Source organism: Spermophilus citellus (assembly GCF_964194105.1).
Source record: "Spermophilus citellus genome assembly, chromosome: 1".
Taxonomy (NCBI): domain Eukaryota; kingdom Metazoa; phylum Chordata; class Mammalia; order Rodentia; family Sciuridae; genus Spermophilus; species Spermophilus citellus.
Genome location: NC_138182.1, coordinates 202,598,730 through 202,624,929, shown reverse-complemented (window position 1 = coordinate 202,624,929; position 26,200 = coordinate 202,598,730). Strand labels below are relative to the sequence as shown.

The window sequence follows — 26,200 nt, the reverse complement described above, 5'->3', positions numbered from 1 at the left end:
CCAAAGCTCTTTGTGCTTCACAACGAGAAAGAACTTTATGACCAAAATTTTCTGCCTCAGATTCTGTTTGCTTTCTTGAAATAACTAGCTTCCATGCTTTTATGTTCTTCATTTGGTCATGTATGTCATTGTCTTAGATTCCTTTCATTTTCTATTTTATTTTCCTATTTATTTACTTAGTGGCACTGGGGACTGAACTTGGAGGTACTCTACCACTGAGCTGCATTTCCAGCTTTTTCTGTATTTTGAGGCAAATTTTTTCACTAATTTTCTGAGGCTGGCCTTGAACTTGTAATCCTCCTGCCTCAGCCTCCACAGTCCCTGGAATGACAAGCTTGGGCTACCGTGTCCAGCAGCTATGAGGTTTTTATTGTTTTGGTTTTTTGTTTGTTTGTTTGTTTGGTTGGTTGGTTAGTTTGGTTTGTTTTTTGGTGGCATTAGGGATTGAACGCATACTAGTGCTCTACTACTATGCTACATCTCCAATCTTTAGATTCCCTTTATGTGGGCATTTTAAATAAACTCTGCTTACTGTTTGCTTCTTTGTATTAAAATCTGAACAATATAGTATGACCAATATTTTCATCTGCAATAACTTATTTATAAAGATGTAGTATATGCATAGTATTTTGTAATACTTAATTGATATGGGTAGGAATACAAATGTAATTCTACCCATATAAATTAAGTATAAATATATATTTATATCTCAAATGCTTACTAACAGGAAAATGAAAAGAAATTAACCAACTCTTTGCTAATAATTATATTATTACATAAAATTAATACTTTTATTACAAGTACATTGCTTAAAAAGAAGTTATAAAAAGCAAAGTGTGACATTTTAGGACCAAACTTTAGTATAAAGCTTTTTATATACAGTACAAGTATTGATTACTTGCTTAACTATAATTCTCTGCATCTTTTATTATATGCAGTTTGGTTAAATATGTAACATGGCAGTGGTTCTCTCTGAAGCATATGTATACTCTCATATAAAGTCAATAAGAAGTATTTATAGTTTGATTTGAGCCATCAGCATCTTTCTGATACAGAAAATAATGTTTAAATGTTTGGTGATTCCCAGGAGTGTCCAATATATCAATTTAATGAACTTAAAGATGAAAATTATGTACATAAAAATCAAAATTTTAATGAGACATAACTATGTTATAACATAAAGGTGAATACTTCTTTAAAAATTTTTTTCTAAGTTTTCATACTGTGGTTTAAGAATTTCATGGAGTAAACAGAACATTTGTAGGTACTCTTCAAAGATAAAAGGAAGCTTTCATCATCTCTTATGTGACAGCTACCTTTTTTTTTTTTAGGCCATATCTTTCCTGTAAGACATCAATACTAGACATAGGTTTCTGTCTTACACAACATTTTGTTCTTCCCCTAGCGCTCCCTATCTTAAGAAGTGGACCATCAGTAGATACTCACTTCACATACACACATCCTGGAAAGGGGTCATTATGGACATGATTATTTTCCTCATCACCACAATCAGCAATAAAATGTTGTGATTGAAACAAAATAGAAAATATCATTTTTTTCATCTATCTCTCCTAATAAGGCCTTTTAAAGACTTAAACCCAAAGTGTCATCCATTTGTCTGCAAATGGTACAACTTCATTCCTCTTCATTATTGAATAATATTTTGTTGTGCATATATTTTTATTTTATTTTTGTGGTGCTGGGGATTGAACCCAGGGCCTTGTGCATATGAGGCAAACACACTACCAACTGAGCTATATCCCCTTATTGTGCATATAGACAATATTTTTTATTCATTCATCTGCTGATATATACCTATGCTGGTTCTTTATTTTGGCAATAATGACTACTGTGATGTATATGGGTATTTCTTTGGTATGCTGGCTTTGTTTCTTTGGGTAATATACCAAAAGTGGTATATCTGGATCACTTTGTAGTTACATTTTTAATTTTTTGAGAATCCTCTATAGTAATTTCCATAGTAGCTGTACTAATTTACATTCGTACCAGTAGCCTATAAGGGTTTCTTTTACTCAATATTTTTAACTGGCATTTGTTTAATATTTGTTTTAATAATAGCCATTCTGAATGGCATAAGAGGGAATTTCAGAGTAGCTTAGATTTGCAATTCCTTGGTAGCTAAAGCCATTGAACATCTTTTCATATATTTATTGGCCATGTGTATTTGGTCTTTTTAGAAATATCTGTTCAGATCTTTAGTCTACTGATTGATTAGATTAACTTGTTTTTTGTTGTTATTGATTAATGTCATCATGTTAGGTAAAAAAAGTCAGATATATAAAGATAAGTATTGCATGTTTTCTCTCATTTTTGGAAACATAAAAAACAATGACTGAAAAGTAGGAAAGGGACTAACAGATAAGGAAAGGGGAGGGTGGAAAAGGATATTAGAGAAGGTGCATTTTCAAACAAGGCATGGCATATGCATTTACAGGCATGTCAAAAAACCCATTAATCTATACAACTAATATGAATTTATAATTATAATTGAAATTAAAAATAAAAATGAAAAATCCTAAATCTATCATCAATTACATTCAGGGAACTATCCTTATTCTAGCTGCCTGATTAAAATTACATTTAATTTTTTGGAGTTATATAATACCCAGAGCCTCTATTGTTTTTGAAACATAAAATACAACATATGATCTTTAAAAAATTATTTGTAAATTTTATGAGGCAGTACCAAGAAATAAAATGGAGTTTAAAAAATAATGTGGAAAAAATAAATATAAATAAACCTGCAGAATCTTCAGATATCATATATCTGGCATGTATATCTTAAATTTCTGGGCTTAATATATTCAAAAATTACATGACAAGACAGAGAATTTTTATCAGAGAATTAAATTCAGTTAAAAAGCAAGAAGTGAATTCCATAATGAAAATACCATAACTAGAATTAAGAACTTAATTACTCAACAGGTCAATTTAATACTGAATTAAACATATATGAAGATAGAATTTAACTTACAGAGCATAAATGGTTAATAATCACCATATCGATCAGCACAACTCTGTAGTAATCCATTGTAGGAAGATGCCAAAATTTATTCATTAATTGTAGAGTTAGTATTATTTCCAAATAAGGACTATTATGATTAGTATAGCAACAAATCCTCTGCCTCTTCAAATCTGTCCTACTTCAAAAGAACTTCTACTGCCAATCCTATGTTTCTGAGCTCTCATTACACTTTTTTGCTTTTGAAGATTATGCATTCATTCAGTTTATATTGCTGGCACTTTTAGCTTGCCAGGCCTGGACCTCCTGGGAACTCTTCAAGATTCCCTCTTATTGTTGATCCAGAGAGACTCTACCTTTACTTATCTACCTAGGTCTGACTCTGATTCCTGAACATCCATCTCAATGTGTGTCCCTCTCTTTCTGAGCAGAATTATGTGCCAGATAAATCTGAGATCTGTCAATTCTGAGGTCCTCTCCCTATTTCCTATTCTTCATAAAAATTTTTGTGAATCCACAAGATGACTTTCAGTCCCACTTCAACTTCAGCAACACTTAAACATAATTTCAACTTTACTATTTTTTTGTTTATCTCATAGCTGTATTGGAATTATAGTGTGTGTTTATGTGTTATTTTCCTTATTGTGCTGCCTGATTTTCAAGGGAAGTGAGAAGATTCAGAACTGAGCCCTTGGAATATTATGATCATTTCTTTCATCTTACTGCTGAGAACAATTGCTTGGATATTTCACATCAACTTTAAATAAGGCATGTTCAACACTGCAATAATCACCTTCAATCTGAGTTTTCTATTCTCCTTGACTTTACAATCTTAATTAATGGAGTAATCATTCATTCAGTTCTCTAAACTTGAAGTCTAAATATGATCATCTATTTCTGTATATTCCATACTTGGCACATCAAATTAATAACACTCATTATTTTATTTATTATTTTTTTGGTTCTGAAAAAAATGGTTTTATTGTTGTTTTACAATGTACCATGAACATCTCTTCCATGCACATGGGTGAAAATCCTCTACTAAAAGTACTATAGTTAGGTCAAAAGTGTGCTGGTAACAAGAGTGACATCCAAAGGTAAATATCAGCATAAGGTTAAAACACATAGCCCTGCAAATGCTTGCCAGGGAAAGCAGGGTTGGGAAGATTCCCATCAGAGAAATCATGCTTAAACATCTAGAACATCTTCTAAATCCTTCTGGCTTCTACCTCTGCGCCCCTCACTCCCCTGATACCCATGCTCATCATTTTAACCAAACTAGATAATTCCCAAATATGTTCTAAATCTATCTCTAAACAATACTACTAAATTCTAATTACTTTTCTTTCTTTTAGTTTTTTACTTGTTCTTTTTAGTTCTAATTTCTTTTTCTCCATTTCTCTGCTCAGCTCCATCTTCCACACTATCTTCGATGTATCACATCTAAGACACACATTTGATTATTTATACCCTTGAGGTTTACTATTTTCAGTGGCTCCCAGCTATGTGCATAGGATAACACCATTCACAATAAGATTACATAAATGGTTTCCCATGACCAGCCCTTAAATGGCTTAGACATTTTTGTCTCCCATCATGCTATTCCTGTCTTAACAAACTCCTTGCCACATTTCATACATTTTTGCCTCTACTTTTTCTGCTCATTTTCCCTGTGAAGTTCTTGTCCTGTGTGCTTACACTATAAAAAAATCACTTACGTTCTGAACCAAGTTCAAGTCATGCTCTATACTATTTCCCAATGATCCCAGATAGAAACTATTACTTTCCACACTTTGTTACCTGGTCAACCTGTACAGGTACTTTATGACTCAAAGGTTCCTGTTAACCTCTTGAAAACAATAATTAAAAAATAATGCCCAATTATTCTGTGATTAGGATAAAAATGAGTATTAAATGGGTATCATATATATGGGAAGAAAACATGGAGAACAAATATTGGTTGTATTTAGAATAATATATTTATGTATGGAAATTTTAAAAGTTATGTTCCTTTATTGATGACACAGATATTTTCTCATATTTTAATTGGCTAAAATAGAATTAGTCAATAAATAATTATAACCAACAAATTAACTTTAAACTCACAACTGTGTTACAATTAAGAATTTTCTGATTTATTAATTTTCCATGGGTTAGATTAAGTATAATTCTATTGGGTTGTTTATTCAAGGTTTTTTTTTGTACCCGATGCATAAAAACCTAAAATTTTACATATTTAAGGAGTACTATTTCAATAAATGTATACTCTTAATTTTAGGTAAAAATTAAACTAAATGTTACATTTGTATATTTTATGCAAATAAATTAAAAGAATTAAACATATACATAAATTTTGACAATGTAACAATTTCTCCTCTGTTATCATACAATACAGAGAAAATAATTTACTATAATAATCTGAAATATTTCTAAATTCATATTTCTTATGTACTATATTAAAGATAATTGCAAATACTATATACATACCGGAAGATGATTAGCGTAAGTGGCACATCAGAAAAACTAGCAAAAACAACTGCAGAAAAAACCAAAGCAAAAAACACAGGTACTGTATGACACTTGGTGTCACATTTCCCAGGCCTGGCATCAATAAAATCACCTTCTACATCTGGAGTTGTTAATCCCGCTTTAATGCAAGAACAATTGTAGTACGTCTATGAATATTAAAGATTAAAAAAATGTTTCAGAAATATAGTCATAAAATAAACTTTTGTTATTGAAATAAAAATTGAATCAATAAATGTAGGGCTACTGCAGTTTTACTAATAAATGCCTTATGTTAAATTTGCATTCCTTATTTAGAAACAAAACACTAAGGATAAATCCAAGGTCTTTTACCTAACGAATTATTGTCTTTGGAGAGAGAGAATTTTTAATATTTATTTTTTAGTTCTCGGTGGACACAACATCTTTGTTGGTATGTGGTGCTGAGGATCGAACCCGGGCCGCACGCATGCCAGGCGAGCGCGCTACTGCTTGAGCCACATCCCCAGCCCCGAATTATTGTCTTTGTGTGTGTTTGTATGATTATAGTCACTTAGGAAAAGTTTAGCCAGTTTAAGAAATTTGTAGCTAATGCATGAAATATGATATGTCAAGAGCTTTGTAAGGTTTTGAACAACCAATTTAAAAAAATAAAATAAAGTGAAAAAAAAAAAGAAACCCATGGGAACTTCACTAGTTATGGAAATGTTCTATGCCTTGCTTATGGTGGTGGTTACAAGCATTAAACTCTTCACTTAAAACAGATACATTTATTGTATGTAAATGACATCTCAATAAAATTTATTTTTAAAATAAAAATATTACTTAAGGTAATTAAAAATATGGTAATGAATAAAATTAAATTTTAACTGGGATATGAAATGTGGTTAGTTACCCAACAGTAAAAATTTTAGAACTATGTTTAAAAGATAACATTTGTCTTTCTATGCAATGATGTCAGGGCTTTTATTTATTAGACACAGTGCATACAGTGACTGAGGCCCAAAGGACTTCCAGGACCAAATAAAAATATTTTAATGTTTGTTTCTTTTAAAAGCAAATAAAAATTTGAATATGAGTATGTTAATAAGAAAAGTAATTAATAATAAACCAAGAATAGATCACATATGTTATATACCAACACATTTGTAAAAAAATTTGTTTTGTAAGTGAAGAAATGGGGCCAAAGTCATAATGTGGCACTGAATAAGGAACCAATGAAAATATAAATTTTTGATATTTCAAGGATAATAATTCATGGAGGGTAAGGTAAGTAAGTCATGTTTTCTAAGACATAATGGAGATCAGAGATGACAGATATAAGTGTTTACCAATCCATTGAATATATTTTAAGTTACAAAATAATAAGAGAAATAGCAAATTTAATAAATATATGGAACTAAGTTACTATTGAAAGAATAAGAGGAATTAAAGATGATTTCAGTCCAAATGATTCAGAAAATTTTAGTATGAAAATTATATCAGTATTGTGGAGGAAGCTGTTAAGTTATTGCTTTTTTAAAATTAGAACATTATAATTGTACAAAGTATTTGGATTCATTTTGACAACATCATACATGTAAAGAGTTTGATTTTAATTCTCATCCTTCCCTTTTCCTTCTTCCCCCCCTTCCCCATATTCTTCTTTCTATCCTCTATTGATCTTCCTTTCACTCCCTGATTTATTTATTTTTGATTGGCATTTACTACATATGCTTAAAGGTGAAAATTCCTTTTGTACATTTATATATGTATACCACAGGATTTTGGTAAATTCATTCCAGTTTTCTTTCCCTTCCTTCCTTCCTCTTTCATTTTCCTTCTATTGCAATGATCTCCTTTTCTGATGACCTTCTTTCCTTTATTTTGCTCTAGCTTCCACATTCACTCTTGAATTTCTTGGTCTGGCTTACTTCACTTAGCATGATTTTTTTTTCATTTCTATCCATTTATAGGCAAATACCATTATTTCATTTATTTTATGGCTGACTAAAACTCATTGTGGATATATGCCACATTTTCTTGTTCCATTCATCTATTGATAGGTATCTAGGTTGATTCCATGATTTGGCTATTGTGAACTGTGCTGCTATTAAGTACTTAAGTGGCTATAGCTATACCATTCTGATTTTGGTTCTTTCAGATAAATACTGAAGAGTGGGACAATTGACTCATATGGTGGTTCCATTCCTAGTTTTTTTGAGAAATCACCACAGTGCTTTCCATAATGGTTGTATTAATCTGATCCTAATTACCATGCTGTTTTTGTTATTAGAATTCTGTAGTATAGGGCTGGGGATGTGGCTCGAGTGGTAGCGTGCTCACCTGGCATGCACAGGGGGCTGGGTTCGACCCTCAGCACCACATAAAAATAAAATAAAGATGTTGTGTCCACCGAAAACTAAAAAATAAATATTAAAAAATTCTCTCTCTCTCTCTCTCTTTAAAAAAAATAATTCTGTAGTATAATTTTAGATCATGTACCCTGTTGCCTCCTACATCACTTTTCTTGTTCAGAATTGCTTTGGCTATTTTAAGTCTCTTATTCTTCCACATGCATTTAAGGACTGTTTTTCTTTTCTAGTTACGGTAAGGATGTCATTGAAATTTTTATGGAGATCTCATTAAATGTGTTTATTTCTTTTGTTAGTATGGCCATTTTAATGATATTAATTCTGTTTATCCAGGAATGTGAGAGTCTTTTCAATCTTCTGAAGTCTTTAATTTCTTTCTTCAGTTTTCTATATATTTTTTGATGGACCTTTATTTATTTATTTATATGTGGTGCTGAGAATCGAACCCAGTGCCTCACACATGCCAGGCAAGTTTTCTATATTTTTAAATGTAGAGATTTTTCATCTCTGTGGTTATATTAATTCCCAAATGTTTCTCTTTTTTTCTGAAGTTATTATAAAAAGGGTAGTTTTCTTGATTTCTTTTTCAGATGAATCACTGTTAGAGTACAGGAAAGCTATTGATGAGTGTTTATTGTGTATCCTGCTACTTGCTAGATTCATTTATCAGCTCTAGAAGTCATCTGGTGGAATTTTTTGGGTCTTCTGAATATAGAATGATATCATCAGCAAACAATTACTGGACGTTTTAAATCAGCTTTTTGTTGCTTTAACCAATAAGAACAACTTAGAGAACAAGGTTATTTTGGCTCATGATTTCACAGATTTAGTCTATGATCAGGCATTTCGACAGCTCTGGGCCTGAGCTGAGGCAGAGCATATGGAAGAAAGGGTTGGCAAAGGAAAGCAGCTCAAGACATGTTAACCAGGAAGGAGTGTGTGTGTGTGTGTGTGTGTGTGTGTGTGTGGGTGTGTGTGTAGATTGAAACAGATATCTCTTCTCATCAAGGACAAAATGTAAGTCCCAAAGGCATACCCACAGTGACTGACTTCCTCCAGCCACACCCTATCTTCCTACAGTTACCAACCAGTTAATAAATATCAGTGGATTAATCAATGGATTAGGCTATACCCCTCATAATCTAATCATTTCACCTCTGAACATTCTTACATTGCATCACACATAAGCTTTTTGAGGAAACCATATATCTGAAACACAATATTTTACTATGGCCTCCTCAAGTTCATGCCTATATCACAAGTTAAAATATGTTTAATCCAGTTTCAAGAGTCCCCATAGTCTCAATGGTTCCAGCATTGCCACAAAGTTTAAATCAGCAATGTATCTGAGACTCAAGGTAAACTCTTAACTGTGAGAATAAAGATCAAAAGAAAGTTTTATATATATATCTCCAAGATACAATGGTACAGAATAAACATTTCCATTCTATAAGACAGAAATAGGGGCATAAAAAGAAGAAATGGAAGTATGTGAATATGTGAAAAAAAAGTTGAAGCTGCATTGGAGATATCTCAAGGTTAAGAGATGCCAGTACCCTGGAACATCTGCAAAGGAAAACTGCATGAATTGAGAAGAAACCAGGCAAAAGAGAGGCCATATGTGATGTAACATTCAAAAGCCATAGAGGTGGAGTGATACAGGCACATTGGGGAGAATATCAAAATGCCAGGCACCCTGATGCTGGATGTGAAGCTATAGAACTTGTTTATCTAGCTGGATTTCAGTCTTTATTTGGTCCAATTTCTTCTTTTTATGCTTATAGCAGCTCAATTCACAATAGCTAAACTATAGAACCAGCCGAGGTGCCCTTCAATAGATTAATGGATAAAGAAAATATACACATGGAATATTATCAGCCTAAAGAAGAATGAAATTATGGCATTTGCTGGTATAATAGAGCTGGAGAATATTACCCTAAGTGAAATAAGCCAAACCCCCCAAAACCAAAACCCAAATGTTTTCTCTGTTATGTGGATGCTAGGGAAGAATAGAGATACTTTAGATTAGACAGAGGGGAATTAAAGAAGGGGAGGAAGGATAATAGAATTAATTGGACATTATTACCCTATGTTGCATATATGATTACACCACTGGTGTAACTCTACATCATGTACAATCAGAAGAATGAGAAGTTATACTGCATTTATGTAGGATATGTCAAAATGCATTCTACTCTCATGTAACTAATCAGAACAAATAAAAAAACTTTGGTCTTTTATTCTTAAGGATGAGAAGCCATTAAAGGGATGTGAATATAAATGACATATTTTAAAGCATCACTCTGGTCACTATGAAATACAATGAAGGAACCATAAAGACAAGGATAAAAACTGACAAATCATTAATAAGCAATTGAAATAAGGTACAACACAATAGTTCTCAGGTCTAGGATAATGTAAGATAAAATAACAATTGTCAGACACATCATTTAGTTAGAAAATGGATTTGAAAGGAATTACCAACAGGTTTTAGAGTGGGAATTGTAACCAAAAGGAGGCAGTCATGCAGTGAGGGCCTCCCTGAGATAAACTCTGTCAGTCCAGGGAGGCGCCAGTCCACAGCTCAGGGAGGGAACCAAGAAAACATAATAACATAAATGAGCATAAGATGATTAGTCTTTTTCTAACTTACACACCAAATCACCAACTTCCATTAACAGAAAGACCCTTTTGTGTGCATGTATTTGGCTCTAAATCAGATCAGGATAACTGTGACATCATTTATGCCAAAAAATTCTGGCAACTTGATCTAGTTAATAAAAATTACAGACTCAAGTTATAGGATCATAATCTGCAGAGAAATTATGGTCAGATTAATGCACAAAAAATTCTTAATGATAAAATATTTATTATTCCTATTCATTAATTTTGCCTTTTTTAAATAAAAAATTGTATTTATACCATGTATAGAATCATGCACCCCCATATAAATGTTACACATCCAAAAATGTTATCATTAATGTATAAATGAAAAACCAACAAAGTGAATACCCAAGCAAAAATCACCAAAAAACAAACAAACAAACAAACAAACCAAAAGCACTTTAGAAAGGTAGCTCTACCTACATATTAAACTATCTCAAAGAAGAAAAATGAAAATAAAAGGCCTAGTAAACAAGTTATTTAAGGAAAAACCAATTTTGTCATTTAAAAATTAGCCTATATTTAGGTTTATCTGGATAACAGCTAAATTTTATAGTTGAAGATGAGGCGGAAAAACTATATTAGTTCTCTTGAATAGGCTGTGTGTTTTTCTTTTTCTTTTTCTTTTTTTTTTTTTTGATACTCCAATGAATTGCTGGAGTATATGTCAAGAACAAAGCATCTGAAAATTCCAAACTATGATTTACAGAATATTCATACCATCAGTTAAGTGATGACCTGATATTAGGAAGATCAACAATCAGATCTAGCTGCTGATTTAAGCAGCATCTACGCAGAAATGTGCTTTTTTTAATAAAATCTGAGGGAACTGATTTTAAAATGAAAAATTAAAAATGAATAGCAGTTATCAAATGCAATTGTTTCACAGTTCATTCCGTTGAAGACAAACAGTAACAACAATGCCATCTTCCTTACTCATCTAACAAATCATTTTTCTTTAGAAAAATATAAACAGTCAATGTGAAGCCCAACAGGGATGAAATCCAACAATCTCTGATTATTGAGGTATCAAATGCTTGAAGTTGTATTTACAGGAATATTGCTATTGTGTCACAGATTTATCAGCAATTCTAAAAGTTCCTATTCCAACTTTACTCGTTAAACTCTCAGGTGAAGCAAAATGACTTCTCTTTACCTATCTGTTTTTAAATAGGCCTGGCTGTTGCATTGTTAACATTTCACTTCCTGGTCCTCTCTTTCCTACTCATGTTCTTTCTATTCTTCTTCTGCAGGCTTCAGGTTCCACAGTGAAATCACTCCAGCTTTTCTCTAACAGCAAAGGTGATTGCAATGGTGCGTTTTCTTCCTTTGTCTCTTCCTAACACTGTTCATCTTCACTCCACATTGCCACACACTTGTCTCTGTCTCATACTTTTCATAAATGAGCTGGCTGAGCAGAAGCAAAACTGTCTGAAATTACCAGAATTTTTGAATACTACATTAACAGAGGTACTTAGTTAATTCCGTAATTTCTTGTAAGTCTGTTTTCAATTTTAGCAAATCTTCATTTCCAGGTAATGTTGCTTCTACTTACTTGAGCTTTGTAGCTTGCCAGTTGCTTTGCTAGATTCTTTGACATGTAGGATTGGGGATTGTGCAATGGGAAAGGGTTGGGGCAAATGAACTCAGTGGCAGTGGTGCAGCATGTAGAAAAAAAAAAATCTCCTCAACAACAGAAAGGTGACCTAGTCTTACAGAGAAAAACTATACTTGCCATATGATTAGTCTTAATGGTCTCAAAGAAATAAAGCCACATTTACAAAAAATTCAAAGAAATACATGCCATATTTTTATAAAAAGCCACTGAAATGAAATAGTAAAATATATCTAATTGAAATAAATAGTAAAAATTGAAACAGTAAATTATATCTAACTCTAACAATAAAAAGGAAGACAGATCTAAATCCAACCATATCAGCTATTATATTAAATGTTATTAGTCTAAAAACTACACATAAAAGACAGATGAATAGCAATGGAGATAAAAGAAAAACCATACCACATGCTGGCTATAGAAAACACATTAAATATAAAGGAAGAAATAAAGAATAGAAATAAGATATACCATGGAAGCGGTTACAAAAGGAAAAGTAGAGTTAACTATATCCCATCATATGAAATAGACTTGAAGACACAGAACAGTACTACCAGAAATTGAAAGGAATACTCTACAAAGACAAAAGAAATAACCCCTTAAGAAGATACAACAATTATCAATGTGGATGCAAATAGCAGAATCTCAAATACATGAAGCAAAAGCAAAGAAATAGAAAATTATGCAATTATATTAGGCAACTTTTTTTCACATGCAGTGTTTATCATTTCATATAATATTATGAGCAAATCAAAGTGACAAGAAAACTGGCTTAAAATTATGATATAAGTAAAAAAATTTAAGTAGACTCTTAAATGACATAGTTAGTGGATTTAATATCAAGAAAACAGTAATGATCAATATGTTTCAGAAAATATAAGGATAATAAAATAGCTTAAAGTATGTAGAATTTAACCAGAGGTTGGTAGTCTATAAAAATATAGATGCTAGGATTGGAAAATAGAAGTGAAATTAAAATCTCAAAAAATAGGTTTAATGACAAAGGGAACACTGAATAATGGCAGATTAGTAGCTGGAAAATCGATCAGTGGAAAATATCTACATTTCAACAACTTATACACATAAAAAGAGATGGAAAACAGAAAGTATCTAAAGAAAGAATTGGAGATAACTCTATTTAGTCTGTGTTAGGCGAAATTCTAAGATGGAACAAAGATACCCTCCCTCTATTGTGCATAGCTGCATAATCGCAGGGTCTGTGAACTGATAGACTTTGCTCCCTTACTAAGTTATATGGCATAGTTGATTTAAAGAAAGATAAATTGTCTTGGGTAACCTGAGTAAGTGAGCCTCAAAACGAACAAGGTTCTTCCTGAAGTGAAACATTCAAAGTATACTACATAAGGGAAATTGTTTGTGGCTGGACTTGGTGACAGAGACAGTCATTTGCTAAAGAATGTGAGTAGCTTGTAAAAATGAAGACTGTACCCCAGCAGACAGCTAGCAAGGAAACACAGGCTTCATTTTTTTTGCGACCAACAGGAACTGGATGTGGCCAATAAGCTGGATGAATTTAGATGTAAATTCTTTCCCAGATCTTCCAGAAAGAACATAGTCTGAGTAACACCTGATTTCTGTCTGTAAGACTCTGGGCGAAGGACTCTGATGCTAGGTCTGAACTTCTGATGTTAGAAATGTGAGCTAATGACTGGGTGTTATTTATACCCACTAAGGCACTGGTAATTTGTTATGTATTTATTAATAGTAAACTAACAAATGGTCTCAAAAAGAACAGGAGAGAGAGAGAAGAAGCTAATAGCTGGGAATTTTCCAACTGATAGACATTAATCACACACTCAAAGATTTATTTCATGAAACCCAAGTAATATAAATAAAATGAAAACCACAACCAGGCTCACCAAAGTAAAGCTGCTGAAAACAACAAATGAAGAGAAAAATCTTAAAAGCAGCCAGAGACTGAAGACAATATACTGCTTTGGGGGAAATAATTACTACTCTAGAACTCCATACCCAGTGAAGTTTTCAGAAATCAAGGTGAAATAAAATTCTTCAGGCAGAAAGAAGTATTTCTAAACAAAAGTATGGAAATGTGAGATAAAGGGCAAATATAAGTGAATATTGACTGCTGGAAGGAACAATTGACAATAGCATGCATCGTTTAAAATATGTGAAAAAATATGACAAAACAACACAAAGATAGGAGGTGAGTAAATTAAATCCAATATTCTATGGATGTTTCAACGTAAAGACACCCGAAGGCTTGTTTCTTATCATCCTTAATGATTTGAATGAGACTAACTTCCCCTCCATGGAAAATGAGTAAGGTGCCCCTTGGACTACAAAAGCCTGTGACAGAAGCCCCCAACCCTGCTATTTTATAATGAAAGCACTGAAAAGAACCAGAGCCAGTGAGATCATAAAGAAAAGCCCAATGTATCACAAAATCTATATGAGGAAACTTGAGGATTTGGAGAAGCATGGAGTACATGCGGGTTTCAGAGAGGCAAAACTGCCCAGGAATATTACCATACTAATATCAGATATCTATTTTCGGTTTCAATGAAGCTACAATTTTCTACAGAAACTTTAAAATTTTCAGAGTTACAATATTTCCTACCGCTTTTCCTGCAAACTTCTGCAAAATTTTAAATGAAGAGTATCCAATTCTAGCATTTTAGCCCTGCTCATATATTGAATAAGAATATTCACAGAATGATGTCAAAGCTGACATATTTTCTTTGAGAAAATATTTTCTAGAAGGAATTCTACTACTGTCATTTCAGTACCTGATCATTTTAAGTATATTGTATTTCTTTTAATTTTCATTTTGTTGACATTATTTTTTGTGGTGTCAATTCTTTCCCATTTGAGATTAATGATAATTCTACCTATTAATGAATTCTATTCATACCTCATGTTAATAATCATAGAGTCCATTATTGTCAGTTTTATTTCAGAGCTGTTTTTCTATCAAATATCATTGTCACATGGTGCAGTGACACACACCTGTAATCCCAGTGGCTTGGGAGGCTGAGGCAGGAGGATCTTGAGTTCAAAGCCAGCCTCAGCAATTTAGCGAGACCCTAAGTAATTCAGTGAGACCCTGACTCTAAATAAAATACAAAATAGGGCTGAGGATGTGGCTCAGTGGTATAGTCACTATAGAAATCTGTATGGAAGTTCCTCAAAAAACTAAAAATGGAGCTCTTATATGATCCGGCTATACCATTCTTTAGTATCCATCCAAAAGATTGAAAGACAACATACTTTAGAGGTACATGCATCCCCATTTCACAATGGCCTAAGTTATGGAATAAGCCTAGATGTCTGTCATTAGATGAATGGATAGAAAATATTGTATAATACACAATGTAATTTTATGTAGTTATAAAAAAATGAAATAAAGTCTTTTGGGGAAAATGAAGGCAGCTGAAAAGCATTATATTATATATAGACTATATAAAGAACTAAAAATACTCAACACCAGAAAGAAAATAACACATTCCATTAATAAAATATTAAGAACAAAAATTAAAACTTTCAGAAATTATATAGTAGGACATCAGAGGTTTTTTTATTTTTTTATTTTTTGTACCAGAGATTGAACACCAGCCGTGTATTAAGGTTTCCTTTCCCCCATATCCTTGACAGCAATTATTGTTACTTGTATTTTTATTGATCACCCTTCTGACTAGAGTGAGATGGAATCTCAATGTAGTCTTAACTTTCATTTCCCTGATGGTTAAATGTTTGAATAGATTTTCATATATTAGAAGGCCATTTGTATTTTTTGTTTTGAGAAGGATCTGTTTAGTTCAATTGCCCATTAATGGAATGGGTTATTTTCTTTCTGGTGTTGAGTATTTTTAGTTCTTTATATAGTCTAGATATCCTGCATCAGAAAAGTAGTAGCTTGCAAAGATTTTCTCCCATTCTGTGGGTTCTCTTTTCATGCTTTTAAATGTTTCCTTTGCTGTGCAGAATTTTTTTTTAGTTTGATACCATCCTATTTGTTGAGTCTTTGTATTATTTCCTGAGTTTTAGGAGTCCCAGGGAGAAAGTCATTATTTACCCCTATAGGTTGGAACTTTCCCCTGTATTCTGTTCTAGAAGTTGCTCATGTTCTGGTCTTATTCCTAGCTATTTAACCATTTTCAGTTGACCTTTGTGCAGTTTGAGAGATATGGATTAAGTTTCAATTGTTTGCATGTGGATATCCAGTTTCCCCAGCACCATTTAAAAGACTGTCTTTTCTTTAATGTTTTGGGCACCTTTGTCAAGAACCAGATAAATGTAGCTGTGTGGGTTTGTCTCTATGTCTCCCATTCTGCTCCATTGCTCAGTGTGTCTATTTTGATGCCAGTACCAAGCTGTTTTTATTACTGTAATTATCAATTTAAAACTTGAAATCAATATTGTAATGCCTCTAGCTTTATTGGTTTTCCTCATAATTGCTTTGGATCTTTTGTTCTTCCATATGAATTAGGATTTTTTTTTTTTTTTTGGTTTGGGGAAGATTATCATTGGATTTTTTTTTAAAGAGAGAGTGAGAGAGGAGAGAGAGAGAGAGAGAATTTTTTTAATATTTATTTATTTTTTAATTCTCGGTGGGCACAGAATTTTTTTTTTAATATTTATTTTTTAGTTCTCGACGGACACAACATCTTTGTTGGTATGTGGTGCTGAGGATTGAACCCGGGCCCCACGCATGCCAGGCGAGCGCGCTACCGCTTGAGCCACATCCCCAGCCCTATCATTGGAATTTTGATGGGGATTACATGGAATCTGTAGATATTTTTGTTTGTATGGCTGTTTTGACAAAATTAATTCTTCATAGTCATAAACATTTAAGGTGTTTTCAAACTTTTTGTGTTTGATTTGTTTCCTCTGTTTTCTGTAATTTTCATTGATGAAGGCTTTCATGTTTTTGGTTAGTCTTATTCTTAAGCATGTTCTTTTTAAAAAACGTGTTAGTGTACAATATTGGGTTCATTTGACATAGTTAAAAGAGCAATATAATTGGCTCCAGCACAGTCTCTCATACTTCCTCTTTCCCCACCATCCTTCCTCCCCCTGCTCCCTTTTCTGTTCTTCTACTGGTCTTTCTTCTATTTATTTATAGTTTTTCTTTTTCATCAGTGCATTGTAGATATACATAAAGGTGAAATTCACTGTGAATTCATATATGGACATAGGATAGTTTGGTCAGTCTCATTCTACCATTCTTCCCTTCCCTTATGCCTCCTCTCTCCCTCTCATAACCTCTTCCTCTACTTCACTGATTTGTCTCTTATTTTCATGTGATGTCTTTCCCTTTATTTCCTCCTTATTTTTGTTTAACTTCTGCATATGAGAGAAAACATTCAACTCTTGATATTCTAGGCCTGGCTCATTTCATTTAGCAAGATGTTTTCCAGCTGCATCCATTTACCACAAAACAACATAATTTCATTACTCTTACTGGCTAAATAAAACTCCACTATGAATATATACCACATTTTATTTATCCATTCATCTTTTTTTATACTTTAATTTTATTTATTTGTTTTTATGTGGTGCTGCAGATCCAACCCAGTGCTTTATGTGTGCTAGGCAAGCACTTTACCACTGAACTACACCCCCAACCCCTTTCTTCATCTTTGATGGACACCTAGGTTGGTTCCATAGGTTAGTTTTTTTTTTTTAATGAGAAATATGTTTGTATTATTTAAATGTCTTTAAAATAATGGCACATTTGAATAAAATGTTAACAATATAAAATTTAAAACATGAAGTAGTAAATTGTACGAGAAAAGACAAAGACTAAGAAATATACGTATAGAGAAGATTTCTTAGATTCTTTTTCATCCTCGTTTTCTTTTTTTTAAATTTATGAACATGGGAAAGTTATGAGGTAGGCTATTGTGAATTGCATTACTATTCAAAATGGTTGAATCTCTAATATGCAATGGTTCCATCCCTATAGAATACAAGATAAAACTAATTCCAAAATCAGTGGAAAACAGGAAATAATTAAAATCAGAGCCAAAATTAATGAATCTGAAAATTTAACAAAAGGATCAATGCAGCAAAGAATTGGTTCCTTAAATAAAAAGATAAGCAGGATTGATAAACATTTAGCCAAACTAATCAAAAGAAAATGAGAGAAAACCCAAATTAACAAAAAATAATATCAACATAGACACTACTGAAATTCAGTGGATCATAAAAATCTATCTGAAAATTTATACTCCAGTAAACTAGACACTCAGGGATAATTACAGATACCTAGAGACATATGACCTAATGAAATCATGAGAATATAGAAAATATAAACAGCAATGAAATTGAAGCTGCTATTAAAAATCTCCAAACAAAAAAAGTCCAGGACCAGATGGTTTCTCAGTTGAGTTCTACCAGAACTTTAACAAAAAACCAATGTCAATCCTTCTCAAATTACTCCATGAAATAGAAAAGAAGAGAACACTGCCAAATTCATTGTCCGAAAACATTATCACTCTGATATCAAAACAAGACAAAGACACATGAAGGAAAGAGAGTTTTTGTCCAATATCACTGATCATATAAAAAAATTCTTCATAAAATATTGACAAACCACATTTAAAAACACATTAAGAAGATAGTATACCATAATAAGTGGGTTTAATCCCAAGGATGCAAGGTTGGTTCAACATACACAAATCTATAAATGTACACCACATAAACAAAGTTAAAGACAAAAACCACACAATTAACTCAATAAATGCAGAAAAGCACTTGACAAAGTCCAGCACCCATTCATGTTTAAAACACTACAGAAACTAGGGAGAGAAGGAACTTATTTCTGCATTGTAAAAATGACTTATGACAAACCCAAGGCTGATATCATACTTAGTCAAGAAAAACTGAAACCATTTCCTCTAAAAACAGGAATAAGACAAGGATGCCCACTCTTGCCACTCCTTCTCTATATAGTCCTTGATACTCTAGCCCTAGAGTATCAGATAAGAGAAGGAAATTGAAGCAATGCCAATAGAAAAAGAAGAAGTAAAATGATCTCTGTTTGCTGATGACATGATCCTATATTTAGAAGGCACCAACCCCTCTCAGAAAGAAACCTCCACCATAAGACTTCTAGAACTTATAAACAAATTTAACAAAGTACAGGCTACAAGATCAACATAAATAAAGTGATTGCTTTCCTATGCTGCAGTAACAAATCTGCTGAAACTGAAATTAGGAAAACTATCGCATTCATAACAACCTCAAAAAAATTTTTGCAATTGTACTTGACAGCAGAGCCTGCTTTTCTGAAACTCACTGGGAAATCTACAGATCGCAGGAGAAGAATGGCTTGTCCTCACCAAGCCACGATGCACTTGGCACTGGTGCAAACTATTCCTTTTCTTAATTCTTTTTCTCTTCTAAAAATCAGTATTTCTGGTCTTTTCATTGTTACTGGCTCTTCCTACCTCACTTATCATATAGCTATGAAAGTTATTTTGTTTCAATCTTGGAAGGTAGCTATTATATGGATTCTTCTAGTGCAGCATTTTTCTCAAATCTCCCAATTCTGTGACATTTAAAAGGTGAAAATTGAAAAAGCTTTTTATGCAATTTTGGATTAAAAACAAATTAATCCACAAATAGGCGGTAGTCACCTGCTCTTCATGACAGTGTAAAACTGGGTGGGGGATGGCTCAGACAATAGTAAATTTGATGTTAATACAGCAAAGATTAGCAAATATGGAAGTTTTAAAATGGTTTTACTTCATGAAATACCAAAGGACAGGAAGGAAAACATCTAGTAAATTTGAAGTCACTTACATTTCTGCCATATGAACTTTTTCTAACTCAAATATACTTCTGGAATGTCTGATAGGTTTTATAAGATTTCTCATGTGTATGGTGAATTCTGGTAAACAATTAAAGGACTAGTTTCCAAATGTGAGTTAGTGTTATGCAAAATTAGACAAATAGCAAAAATGTATACAGTAGGAATTTTGAATTCCTTGGCAAAACCAAAATCTGAGCAAAAGGTCATCAAAAGGAAGCACTGGTTAACCCCTTGGTATAATAAAGATTGTATTTGAGGGTTTTGGGGGCTGGGTGGTGTTGGGTTGGTGGTGGCAACTTGGTGGCAACTTAGAACAAAGCAGCCCATGGGGGAAAGGAACATCAATCAAGTGCCGGTGAAAACGCCTGTCAATCAAGGAGACCTCCTGACTAATGCCTGTCAATCATCAGGACCCGCTGGCCAATCCTGGAGTTCAGCCAACTCCCCTGACCAACTCCAGCAGGACAAGAAACCCTAAAAACACCTTTTTCTGTCCCAAGCCCTTCCCTTCCTGCTGTAAGCCCCATAAAAGTCCAATCTGGTCAAGCTTCCATGCGGTTTCTCCTCAGACCCTTCTGTCCATTCTGTGGGTCTGATGGAGTTCCGCCAGGGAGTGATATCTCAATAAAGCCTTTTTAAATCTGCCTCCTTTGGTTGCTGCCCGCCTCGCCTGATCTGACAAGGTGGGACTAATGTGTAGCATATCACTGAGGCAAACTGTGAAATTTGAAGACAAAATGCTCTTCTTCTTGGGTGGTTTCTTCCCACTTTGCTATCATGGAGGTAAATGGCAATCACTCACTGCTTTAAATGCACAAAATTAGGATGTATAGAGGCAGAGTGTAGCATAGGAATATCTCTTCCACACTCAATTCCGATAAGACTTTTGTGTTTATGGAAATAAAAAACAGATTTTTTTAACTTCTTTTTAAAATTTAAAAATGAGGAAAACAAGAAACCAGAAAGTTTATAGAGTCACGAGTACAATATAAAGACTATCTAAAATTTGAACATGTTACTGGAGAAGAAGAAATATTTTAAAAATTACCTTTGTGTTTTTAAACATTTTAGAATCAGTACAGCCTGCAAAGCAGGGAGAAAAATATTCAATATCATCTCTTCCACAGACAGAAGAATATAATGAAGATGAGCATCTACAATTTTCATTGCACGGAGCTGTGAGGTTTCCCAACTGACCTGTTCTATAAAAATGAGATTTAATATAATTATAATACTGTTATTTTATAATTAATGCATATATCAAGATATAAATGAGATCCATAAAATATACTTACTGAAATAATTTCTTTCTTAAGAATTGTACTAAGGTAAAAATCATATATCATAAAAAGCACATTTTACAATGTACCATTTGCAATGTTTTGATAGATACATATGCTTATGAAACCATCATTGTAGTCATATTGACAAACATAATTATCACTCCCAAAAGTTTCCTTATGCCCATTTATAATTACTTTACACATGACTTTGGCTTGCCAACCTTCTGTTATTACTCATTAGTTTGGATTTTCTAAGATTTTATGAAATGGAATCACACAATATGTATAAATTCCTAGGCTTCTTTCACACAGTGGTTCTTTTTTTCCCATTAAATTGGTTTTTTAAAAAAAATATTTATTTTAATTTGTTACAATGGATCTTTATTTCATCATTTTATGGTAAAATACCTCCATGGTTCTTGGGAAAATATTAAGGAGTAAAATATTTGGATCATGTTATAGGTGTTTGACTTTTTAGGAAACTATCAATTTCCAAAGTGGTGTGCTATTTTACAGTTCTACCAGCAATATTCAAGAAATTTGATTGTTCTCCACATTTTTCTTCAGCATTTCGTATGATCTTCTATTACCTTGAGACACTTTAATAGGGTTATAACATTTTCATTTTAGCATATTAAAAATGTGTTTTTAATATACATTTTTCTAGTAACTAATGATATTGATTTTATTCTCATCCGGTTATTTTCCATCTGTGTATATCATTTGATGAAATATCTGATTCTTTTGTCCATTTTGACTAGTTCTTTTCTTTATTTCTAAGCAATGATAGTGCTTCATATATTCTGAAAACAAATCTTTTGTTAGATATCTGAATTTCAAATGTCCTTTTGAAGTCTACGGCTTGCTTTTTTGTTCCCTAAAGAAGGTCTTTCAAAAAGCAGGCTTTAATTTTCATCAAGTCCAATTTATTAATTTATTTCTTTTGGGATTATGTATTTGGTATTATATGTAAAACTCTATGTCAGATTTTATTGAACACTTTCTCTGCATCTACTGAGAAGAACATTTTGTTTGTCCTTCATTCTGTTAATGTAATATATTGCACTTATTGATGTATATGCACCAGACTCTCCTTGAATTCCTATAATAAATCCCATTTGATCATATTGAATGATCTTTTTTCTGTGCTATTGCATTCAATTTTTTTATTTTGTTCAGAATTTCTATAGTTTTCTGTTGTATCCATATCTGGTTTGGGCATCTGGGTAGTTTGTCCTCATGGTATAGTTTCTCTTTCAATTTTTTGGAACAATTTAAGAAGATTGGCATTAGTTCTTAATAAAAAGTTTGGTAAAATTCAGCAGTGAAGTCTTCTCATCCTGGACTTGTCTGTTTTGAGAAAATATTATTAACTGATTTAATCTCATTACTTGTTATTTTTTGTATCCTCATGGCTCAATTTTATTGTAATATGAGTCCAGGAATATATTCATTGTTTTCTGTAACTTTAAAAAATAGTTGGTGCATAGTTGTTTATAATAGTTACTAATAATATTTGTATTTCTATGATATCTGTTCCAATGTCTCCTTTGGATATCTAATTTTATTTATTTGCATGTCTCTCTCTCTCTCTCTCTCTCTCTCTCTCTCTCTCTCTCTTTCAGTATACTGAAAGTTCTGGCAGTTTCTTTTCAAAATCTTTTTGTTTCTTGGATTTTTTTTAGTCTCATTTTCATTTTTTTGTGCTCTGATCTTTATTATTTATTTCTACCAATTTTTAAATGTATTTTTAGTTATAGATTAACACCATACCATTATTTCATTTATTTTTATTTTTTATGTAGTGCTGAGGATCACACCCAGTGCCTCACATGTGCTAGGTGAGCACTCTACAAATTGAGCTATAGGCCCAGCCCTATTTCTACCAATTTTGTTCACATTTGTTGGTTTATTCCTGCTATTCTAGGTCTTTTTATTGGAACGTTAGATTGTTTATTTGAAATCTATGTTTTTGATACTTATTGCTATAGACTTCTCTCAGTAACATTTTTACTCTATCCTATAGGTTTTGGAATTGTTTTTACAGTTTTTCATTTGTTTCAAGAAATTTTAATTTCCCTTATAATTTATTTATTGTCCATTAATTGTTCAGAACAATGTAATTTACTTCCCATGTATTTGGACATTGTCTATATTTTTTATTATTGATTTCCAGTTTTATTTCATGTACTTAAAGAAGATATATATAATTTCAATTTTTAAAATTAATATAAAATTTCTTGAGCTGTATTTTGTGACATAACAAAATACATGGGGTCTATCCTAAATAGTGTTGTCTCTGATAAGTAGAATGCATGTTCTGTATATGTTAGATGAAATGTTCTACAATGTCTGTGGTATATAGTATAGCTTATTTCAATTTTAATTTTTAAAAATATTTCTTTATTTTATTCCAATTTGGTATATAGTTTACTAGAATTTCTGTTGATTTTCTGTCTACATGATCTGTCCACTGGTGAGCATGGGTTACTGAAGTCCCCAACTATTATTCTATTGGAGTGCATCACTCCTTTTATATCTAATAATATTTGGTTTACAGAGTTAGGTGGTACAGTATTGTATGTATATACATTTCAGTTGATATAACCTTATGCTCAGTTGATCCATTTTCATTACATAGTAACATTTATATTTTTATAGTCTTTCCCTTAAAGGTTATTTTATCTGATATGAGTAGGACTACTCCTATTTGTTTCTGGTTTTCATTTGTGTGGAAACCAAATGTGACTTTCCCAGAAAGATGAGTTTCTTGCAGGCAGACTATAGTTGGGATTCCGTTCTATTCTTGTTTTAAAATTTATTTTTATTTTTATTATTAGTTGTTCAAAACATTACAAAGCTCTTGACATATCATATATCATACATTTGATTCAAGTGGGTTATGAACTCCCATTTTTACCCCGTATACAGATTGCAGAATCACATCAGTTACACATCCACGTTTTTACATACTGCCATACTAGTGTCTGTTGTATTCTGTTGCCTTTCCTATCCCCTACTATCCCCCCTCCCCTCCCCTCCCCTCCCATCTTCTCTCTCTACCCCATCTACTGTAATTCATTTCTCTCCCTTGTTTTTTTCCCTTTCCCCTCACTTCCTCTTATATGTAATTTTGTATAACAATGAGGGTCTCCTTCCATTTCCATGCAATTTCCCTTCTCTTTCCCTTTCCCTCCCACCTCTCCTCCCTGTTTAATGTCAATCTTCTTCTCATGTTCTTCCTCCCTGCTCTGTTCTTAGTTGCTCTCCTTATATCAAAGAAGACATTTGGCATTTGTTTTTTAGGGATTGGCTAGCTTCATTTAGCATAATCTGCTCTAATGCCATCCATTTCCCTGCAAATGCCATGATTTTGTCATTTTTTAGTACAGAGTAATACTCCATTGTGTATAAATGCCACATTTTTTTATCCATTCATCTATTGAAGCTTTTTCTTCTATCAGATGCATCCATTCTATTCTTTTAATAAGATGTTTAAACCCATTTACATTCAATAACTATTTATAGTTAACAAGATAACATAAATATTTTCTGTACTGTTAATAACTGTTTTGTATATCCATTATTTTTTTATTATTGTGAATCTTTGTGGTTTGGTGGTTTTCTGTAATGATAGGTTTTTATTTTTTCCCTGTTCTCATTTATATATCTACAGTGAATTTTATACTTCCTTCTGTTGGAAGTTAATATTCTTTCACTTCTAGATATAGAGCTCCTTTAATAATTTCTTGTGAGCCAATTCTAGTGATGAATTCACTTGGTTTTTGCTTGCTTGAGAAAGACTTTATTTCTTCTTCATTTCTGAAAAATACTTTTGCTGGGTACATAATTCTTGTCTGACAGGATTTTTTTCTTTAAATTCTCTCAATATATCATCCCATTCTCTGGCCTACAAGGAAGGTTCTATGGAGAAATCTGCTGCTATTCTAATAGGGATTCCTTATTATATGACTTGACATTTTCTCTTGATGTTTTTGAAATCTTTGTCTTTGACTTTTGACAGCTTAAATTATATTGTGCTTTGGAGAAGACTTTATAGGTTGGATCTATTTGGGATTCTTTTGCGCTTCCCAGACTGAATGTTCATATATCTCACAAAGCTCGGAACGTTTTCAATTATCACTCTGTGAAATACGGTTTCTGTACATTTTTCTCTCTCCTCCCTTGGAACTCTGACAATGCAGATATTTGTATGCCTAACAGGGTACCATTCATCCTGTAAAACTTTTTTGGTTTTTCCTTTTTTTTTCTCTCAAAATGGGTTAATTGACTTTATCTCAATGAAGTTAGTTAGGCTGTCTTCTACCCTATTACAAGTTTTGTGAATATTGCCCATTGTGTTTATAGATTATAAACAATTTTTTAATATTTATTTTTTAGGTGTAGATGGAAACAACACAATGCCTTTATTTCTATGTGGTGCTGAGGATCGAACCCGGGTCCCGCCCATGCAAGGAAAGCGCTCTACTGCTGAGCCACAATCCCAGCCCAATAAACAATTTTAATGAAAAGCAATGAGTAAAATAAAATTGCTGATCATTTTGCTTTGTCCAAAAGGACAGAATAAAAAGATTGATCAATGGGTACAACATTGGATTTTCATAAAATTAAGAAGTTGTAGTATGCTATTTTATGATGGGTGACTATAGGTAGTGATCCTGTACTATATATCTAAAATATCTAAAAGAAAGGATTCTACAGTCTGAGAAGAGGAATAGCTGTGTCAAATGGTGGTTCTATTCCCAGCTTTCCAAGGAATCTCCATACTGCTTTCCAAATTGGCTGCACCAATTTGCAGTCCTACTAGCAGTGTATGAGTGTACCTTTTTCCCGCATCCTCGCCAGCACTTGTTGTTTGTCTTCAAAATAGCGGCAGCCATTCTTACTGGAGTGAGATGGTATCTTAGAGTAGTTTTAATTTGCATTTCTCTGATTGCTAGAGATGATGAGCATTTTTTTCATTTATTTGTTAATTGA

At 32.6% G+C, this 26,200-nt stretch overlaps 1 protein-coding gene across 1 annotated transcript in view; it reads right to left on the bottom strand.

Annotated features, from left to right (window-relative positions):
• LOC308655402 (solute carrier organic anion transporter family member 6A1-like) overlaps nucleotides 1-26,200 on the bottom strand; it is a gene marked incomplete at both ends in the record, with an annotated part of 69,212 nt that overhangs the window by 9,712 nt on the left and 33,300 nt on the right. Inside the window, 2 exons of the mRNA XM_081305514.1 lie at nucleotides 5,471-5,658; nucleotides 20,968-21,121. Coding sequence (XP_081161640.1) covers nucleotides 5,471-5,658; nucleotides 20,968-21,121 — 342 coding nt within the window. The remainder of the gene's footprint in view (nucleotides 1-5,470; nucleotides 5,659-20,967; nucleotides 21,122-26,200) is intronic.